The sequence below is a fragment of the Echinops telfairi genome, unplaced genomic scaffold, assembly GCF_000313985.2.
Source record: "Echinops telfairi isolate 266 unplaced genomic scaffold, ASM31398v2 ScPeMD7_443;HRSCAF=831, whole genome shotgun sequence".
Taxonomy (NCBI): domain Eukaryota; kingdom Metazoa; phylum Chordata; class Mammalia; order Afrosoricida; family Tenrecidae; genus Echinops; species Echinops telfairi.
Window position 1 is genome coordinate 36,278,431 of NW_022104341.1, and position 7,965 is coordinate 36,286,395.

A 7,965-nucleotide genomic window follows, 5' to 3' on the forward strand; every position below is an offset into this window, starting at 1 on the left:
TATTTTATTTGATGATAAGTAAAGTGTAAGTATGTATCATTAATATTAAAAAATGCACTTAATGGAAGATGATCCATTATCCATGTCCCCATTGAGACTACATGCACATGCATCCCTTCACCAAGTTTACTTACAATTCTCATAATACAAAACTAATCTTCGAAATGCTTGGTAAATATGCCGATTCTGGGTACAAATGAACCCTCCACTTCTGAAAGCTTGGTAGGGGCTCCGATTTAAATCTCCAATACATGTCCAGAGATTTTTGGCGCCCTTTATGGAAATACACCATTTGGCATGGTCCTGATGAGAGCTAAAATAAGATTTTCCTGGTATCTTAATTGCTTTGACATTGTAGACATGATAAGGAAGGGAGCAGTTTGAAGGAAGCTCTTGTGTCTTCCTCTGCCAGGTTTCGGTTAGCAAGTGTGTCTTCAACCGTTGAGCCATCCAAGCTGTAAAGATGTCTAGGGTTTATAAGGAGAAAGACAGTGAGCTTGGCATCCATGCTTACCTATCTTCAGGAGTGGAAATCACTATTCATCCATGATGTGTGATGTCACCAGCCCAATAAATATAATCAAGAAAGTTGGTGAGAAAGCCTTTTGCAAACACGAAGAGTGATAGTTAAGTAAAGTCATTATCATCATTACCTCTGCTGTGCTGGCGTCTGCAAACTTCCTTTGTGTCATACAAACCAGGGAGCAGTACATGTTTTTGTTCTGAAAAGACTTTTGAAAAGAATAAAGCCAGTGTAGTAAGCAGGGGCCAGTTTCTAGGGGATCTTTGCAAGCAGTGTGAAAGGCTGGCTTTTCCTAAAAGCAAGAGGGTGTTTTAAAGAAAGATTCATGAGGAATTAACAGAAGCCAGATTATGCTAGGAAATAATCAATTTAGGTAATGTTCAGGCTGAAACTTTTTTCATATTTCCTCTCATCACAGCAGAATCAATGCTCTCTCAAACCAGGAGGGTGAGCTTGACCGGAACTGGGAAAAGCAGCAGGGAGTGACGGTAAAGCCAGTGTGTGTTGGAAAGGCAGTAGCAGAGAGTTAGGAGACTGTGCAAGGTGAGATGCATTAAGGGCATGGACTTGACCGAATTTGATGAGACAGAGGGTGAGAAAAATGAGATATTTAGAATGACTCCCATATTTCTGCAGAATAAAAGAAAAAGGGCTAGTGTGTTGGGGATGATGATGTTTGAGGGGGATGAGGATGTCATGTTTAATTTGATGTGACCACATCACTTCCAATATCAACACCTCATTAACTGTTGAGTACACGAGTCAGTACAGAAGTCTGGGGTACCTCAGTGTATTGCCATATAAATATTTGTACATAGGTCTGGGGTACCTCAGTGTATTGCCATATAAATATATGTACATAGGTACCTCTATTTTTATGAAGTAATGTATTTAAATATGTACATACCTATGTTTATACCTCTATCCATAGCTTTGCTTCCTAGATCTTTCCTCTGTTTCCTTTTACCTTCCTCCTTTCCCACCATCCCACTCTTCTGCCTCTTAGTACTTCCTCTCAGCTAGGTTGCTGTTGCTCCAACACCCCCGGGATCTTTATACCCTCCTTGTTGCTGATTTTAATTCCCTAGTTGTTCCCCTGTCTAAGGAGCTCACTGCTCCTTTCCCCCATCTCTTCCTCCCCCCAAGTCCTAACAGATCCGCCAGTCCTGTTGCTTTCTTCTTGGGCTTGTTTTCCATGCCTATCTTATATAGGAAGGGAAAACCAACAATAATGGAGACAAAACAAAAAGAAAACAAAAGATTGACTAAAAAGAGAAAGAAAAAAAAAGCAAGGTTCTGCTTAAGCCCTGTCTCAACGTAAGACCACTTAGTTCTAAGAACTTGGCGTTCTCTGATGCTCACCCTCCCAGCACGATTGCTGAAGACAAAATGGGCACATAGGCAAATATGATGAAGAAAGCGCATGGTGCCCAGCTATCAAGAGATATAACATCTGGGGTCTTAAAGGCTTGAAGTTAAACGAGTTGTCATCTAGTAGAGAAGCAACAAGCCCACATGGAAAAGCGCACCAGCCTAAGTGATCATGAGGTGTCCACGGGATCAGGTAACAGGAATCAGAAGACCCCAAACAAACAAACAAACATACCCATATTGTTGAGAACGAAGGGGGTGTGTGGGTTGGAGCAGAGACCCAATACCCATCTGTAGACAATGGGACATCCCCTCACAGAAGGGTCACAAGGAAGGGATGAGTCAACCATGGCTCAGTATAGCACCGAGGAAACACACAATATTCCTCTGGTTCCTTGAGGCTCCCTCACCCCTCACTATCATAACCCCAGTTACTGCCTTTCACTGCAGGTTAGACAGGAGCATGTACATAGGCACAGATAAGAGATAAGAGTCCAGGACCCTGAGAATCCAGGTACAGGAAAGGGAGTGGCAGTACCAGGATGGTAGAGGGAAGTGGGGATAGGAAGGGAGGAAGGAGGAACCAATTACAATCATCGACACATAACCACCCCCACCCCCCATGGGGAAGAACAACAGAAACTGTGGGGGAAGGGAGACAGCAGTCAGTGTGAGATATGAAAATAATAATAATTTATAGTTTATCAAGGGGTCATGAGGGTGGGAGGGGGCTTGGGAGGGATAAAAAGAGGAGCTGATACCAAGGGCCCAAATAGAAAGTCAATGTTTAGAAAATAATGATGGCAACATATGTACAAATATGCTTGATATAATTAATGTGTGGAATGTTATAAGAGCTACGAGAGCCCCCAATAAAATGATCTTTTAATAAAAAAAAAAGAAACGAAGTCTGGGGTATACAGCTGGACTTGGGAATTTTCGGAGAGCTCCCTAGAATTTCCCAGTAATGAGTGTGTCGTATGAGACAGGAGCAGCGCAGAGGACCACAGGGCAACTAGAAAGTCACTCAAGAAGCAGGCAGACGACGATCTTGCAGCAGATTTGGAAGAAGAAACATAAGACCCACAGACTACACCCTCCCAAAAGCCAGTGACGGGAAGTGTTTCACAAAGGAGAGAGTTTTACGAGTGTCAGATTCCACAAGGGCTATGTTTGTCCTCTTTATTGTTTTAATCCCTTCAGTAAACAGTTCTTCAATTTATGAATGAAGGAAGCAAGCGAGTAGAGAAATCAGTGAGGTCAACCAGGACAGGCGTTGGTGAGGGAGGAAGCAGAGGGTGTACAGAAAGGGATAAGACTGGAGAAAGAGCACTGGGAGAAATGGAAGTCCCGACTCATTTTTTTAATTCACTTTTTGAAATGGAAAAAAAAGAAGAGGGATATAGGGGATTTAATGGAAGGAGATATTTATGTGTGCAGATGTAGGGCCTGCAGAATGGGAGAGCTGGAGCTAGAACAGGAAGAAGAGACCAAGTCAATGAATCAAGGTCTTCTGAGGCTGGGACAGGGGGGACGACCTTGGTGGCACTCTGGTTAGATGCTCTGCTGCTAACTGTCAGGTCGGGGGAGGTGTATTGATTCTGGTAGGATGAGAGGAAAGAAGTTAAAAGGAACAGAAACAAAAGGTTATGTGGGGAGGGGGCAGGAGTATGATATTGAAGTAGCGCCTTCTTGGTGATCTCTGTTTTCTTTATGGAGAAAAAGGAGAAACTGCAAGTGAAGAGGCAGGATGAAATCCAGGACTTGGGAGTAAGGAAGCCTTCAAAGGCCTGCTCAGAGAATGGAATAAGAGGGAGATGCTGCAGCCCCTGCTCAGCAGACGCTGGAGATCATGAACTTGTACTGGTCCCTGGCTGATGGACTGTGAGGCCCTTTGTGGTTGCTATGGAAATTACGCCGATAAATGTGTGGATGGATCCTTAACTTCTCTTCTCCTTTCCCTTCCCTACCCAACCCTCTGAATAATCATACTCCTTTAAAACAATCACAAGTGATTCAGCAGCAGGCATGTAACATCACGTTGGACTATGTTCTTTCCTACCATCAAGAAAAGAAGTCGACTTTGCAAAATGGAGGAAGGTCTGTCCCCGGGCTGACTGGAACGTGGCGAGGTGCCTGCCAGGGCTCTTTGATGAGCTGGAGTTGGCACACAGTTGGGGCATGTGAACAAGCTCCCGGTGAAAGGTGGCGGGGATGGAGCAACTGTAGATCTTTGGGTTGTAGATCAAGAGCTGAGCATCTGAATCAAAAGTCAGTAAAGAAAAGATGAGCGTTAGACACAAATAGAACTGCCCATTGGATATTCTAGAAGTTGCTATGGAATAAAAGCCAAACAAAACACAAAAGTTCAGCTGTTTTGTCATATGCTGTCTTATGAGTCTTATCTGGGTTAATTAATATAATCCTTATTACCTTCATCTTCATTGCATAGTTGAGTTAACTGAGATATTGTTGTCACATATCCAAGATGACAAACCTTGTGATGCATGGACTTGTCATTTGAACTCAAGTAGTCCGACCTTGAAGGTCACATGATCTCCTTCCATATGTACATATGTAAACATGTAGAGTAACTATGCACCATTCATCAAGCTCAAGAATGACCATCTCATCAGAGGGCACACTTAGCCTTTCTGCTATTCAGCTCTCTGAGGGTGTAGTGGGTTACACAGTGGACTGCTATCCACAGGGTCAGCACTTTGAAACCACCAGCTGCTCTGCGGGAGAAAGATGAGACTTTGTGCTCCCTTGAAGAGTTACCATCATCTTGTTCTTTGTGAGTGGGGTTTCATGATAGCAGTGGATGTGGGAGACAGAGAATCACTACATGGGCCCAGTAAGTTAGACTACAGGGTGACTTGGGTAAGCGACTGAGAACGTCACTGGTCCTTGCCACAATGTGACGATTTGCAGAGAAACGTACTTTAAACTTTCATGTATCTGGAAGCTGCTATGTGGCAGTCTCTTCCGTACACAGTGATTGGTAAAGCAGTGCTTCTGCTTCTCTTCCTCCCCAGCAACAGTTTGTCGTAAGGAAGTATTTGTCTGTTTGACCTAAAGGCCTTCCAGGATCACATTAGTGGCCTACAGGCAACAGGCAATGAGCACATTAAAAATCAAACCAATCAAGAACCGATCTTTAAAACCAGAACTTTTCTTTTTCAGGCACACCCAGATTTCTGGTTTCTCTTGAAAAAATCTGGAGACCTGAAGCCATTGGGGGAACTGACCATGTAGTATCTGTCTTTCTGTTTGACCTGTTTTGTTACCTGCCTAACCCCTTAGACACACAAAACGACTACCTCTAATCAAAGGCACCCTGGGCGTGGAAGCATTGTGGTAACTGAAAAGGTTGGCCATTTCAATCCACCCTATGGCTTTCTTGCTCCCCTCCCCTCCCCCAACACACTGATTGTTACCTATTGCTTTATACTGCTTGTACTTGAATGTTATGCAAATGCCAGTTTGTCCATTTCGTCTGCCTGTGGGCGGATAATCATAGCCTTCTTCAGGAATTGGGGGAAACCGGGGAATAGAATGAATCAGCCAGAACCCCTGGACTCTGTTCCACAGCAGTAAACCTGCCGAAAATACGGTTAAATATAGATACATTAGAAAAACAAAGCTTCTTTTAAAAACAGACTTCAAAATTACAATGAAGAAACCTAGTTATGCTTCCGGCTAATGCTTTAATAAGCCAATAATCGCAAGAATCACGGATAATCACAAGAATCGCATTTTTCAAAGATTAAAAAAAAAATTTCAAGCCGTATCACATTGCTCCATGATTGATAAAAAGCCACCACAGAAAGGCCGCCAACCCAGCCAACCTGTGAAGCGTTCAAAGGAATCATGTTGAAACCACAAGAGGAGTTTGTTTTGGCAGAATGCAAATTCGCTAAATTGGAATTTGACCTTGTTAAACTCTACAGTCACCTGGCAAGCCTCAGATAGTGTCTTCTCGAATAAGCTATTTTCAAAAGCCAGCTAAAAATCCAAGCTGAAAAAGAAACTATCCAATAACCATTAGAAGTGCAGCAATTTGTTGTAAGAAAATGATGCTCACTCATGTGGCCGAGCACTCATCCATGCCACAAGTTCACAGAAAGAGGCGCAGGAGACAAGGGAGCTGGGCTGAAACATCCAGATAAACTGGGACTCATATAAAATCTCTCCACGAAGCTTGTATTCGCGGGATAGACAAAACGTGGAACCAGAAAGGAAGCACACAGAAAGATCATTATCGTGTGATGTGGCACAAAGAACCCACCTCCCACCCATGTCTATGAATATTTCTGTGGCTATAAATTATTATCAGGATAGTTTTGATCTAGTTGTTAGAATGTCTAATTAGCAAATGACCACGCAAACATCAACTCCATCCATGATTGTCTTACTGTTAGAAATAAAACCAAATTCTTGTCAGTTATTTCTGTTTAAAAACACACCTTAGGCTAGTGCATTATTGCTCTCTTGGTAGAAACAGAATCAATACCTATGTCCTGATGGACTATGTTCAAAGTTACGTTGCCTAACAAAGTTGAGTGACCTTCAAATGGCCTCCTCAGCCCATATGAGTGTGCTGTTTTGTTGAAATTATAAGCTTCTGGTACAAATGCCGTAGGATAGTAGAGAATCTGTTGGTATGAAGAGCTCTCCCATTGGCCTGGGTCCCTATTCTCTTTCCAGTGTTTTTTCCCCAAACTCTTCTAACGGGGTAGATAGAAGTCAAAGGACGTTCCTGCATGAGAGTCTGTAGAATCTGGCATGTGATTATAATCGTCTTACAGAGAGATAAGGCCACCAGGAGGACCCAAAGCAAGCAAACCAACAAACAAAATGAACAACGTAGTTGCTGTACAGTCAACTCTGACTCACGGGGGCTTCGTGTGTGTCTGACTAGAACTGTGCCCCAAAAGATTCTCCATGTCTGATATTTCAGTGGTCTAACGCCAAACTTTTCTTCCGAGACACTCCACGGCGGACTTGAACCTCCACTCTGCTGGCTGATAGTCAAGCGTGTTCAACTGCACTACCCAAGGACTCCTGTCATGAGGGCAACTTGACTCAATGGAAAAGCCTTGAAGTGCTCATGCTGTTTGACAGACATACAAACTCCATTCTTCTTCAGAGGTTGCAAACTGGAAGCCCATGAGGCAAATACAAGGGGGCTTCACCAAGTTCATGAGGAAAATCCATCACATTTTAGTTCTACGTGGATTTTTCCATAAACTCTTCGAAGGCCCCTCAAACAGGTCACAGAGAAATGTTTCAAACTGCATAGTCCTTTAAGGCAAGCTGAATAATAACTACTCCCTTTGACAATGTGTACACTGTTCCCGTCTTCACCGTCGCCTGCTCATTCAGTTTACTCTGTTCCAGCACTTGCCTGTCCGATAGTGAGTTGAGTTTGGAACCTTCTGAAGAACACTGTTGCCACGGAGAGTTATTCATAATGCATGAGTCAGTCAAAAAGTATTGATAAAAATGGTAGAAACCTTTATTCAACAAAAATATGTGAAGAGATTGTATTCTCTCTCCATCCTCTATGTAGGTCTACACACTTCTGAAGGTGGCATCCCAGCTCTCTAACCTTGCCCTGACGGGGTCTGCGCTCTGACTCACACTGCTTCAAAGCAGCAGTTCTTGTATACAGGAGGGACTCAGTCATGTTCTCTTGTAATGTTCTTTGAGTTTGGGCAACAAGAAGAACGCTGAAGGCACAAGATGAAGGCTTGAGGCTGGATGAAGTAAGGTTTGCCAAGGACTCAATTACAATTAGCTATTTATATTTCCACACTTACACTTTAGCATTTTAGGTTTATTGGGGTATAATTTACAGAGTAAAATTCAGCTTTTTGCATATACAACTCTATTTAAAATAAACATGAAAAAAATCCAAAATTCATTCTCTCACAGGGGCACAAAATCGAGTTGTTAACAGGGCCACCCTCCCTCTAACAGGGCCACCCACTCCAGAGGAGAATTCTTCTTTGTTCCTGGAAGCTTCTGGTGGCTCTAAGCATTGGTTGGCTTGTGACTACACAATT

The 7,965-nt window shown here is 43.1% G+C and overlaps 1 protein-coding gene across 1 annotated transcript in view; it reads right to left on the bottom strand.

The window, feature by feature from the left end:
* Window positions 1-59: 59 nt before the first annotated feature.
* Window positions 60-7,965, bottom strand: part of DNASE2B (deoxyribonuclease 2 beta) — a 20,699-nt gene continuing 12,793 nt past the window's right edge. The window contains exons 4-6 of the mRNA XM_045292165.1: window positions 5,335-5,496; window positions 3,957-4,154; window positions 60-467 (exon numbers count right to left, since the gene is read on the bottom strand). Coding sequence (XP_045148100.1) covers window positions 127-467; window positions 3,957-4,154; window positions 5,335-5,496 — 701 coding nt within the window. The 3' untranslated portion in view covers window positions 60-126. The remainder of the gene's footprint in view (window positions 468-3,956; window positions 4,155-5,334; window positions 5,497-7,965) is intronic.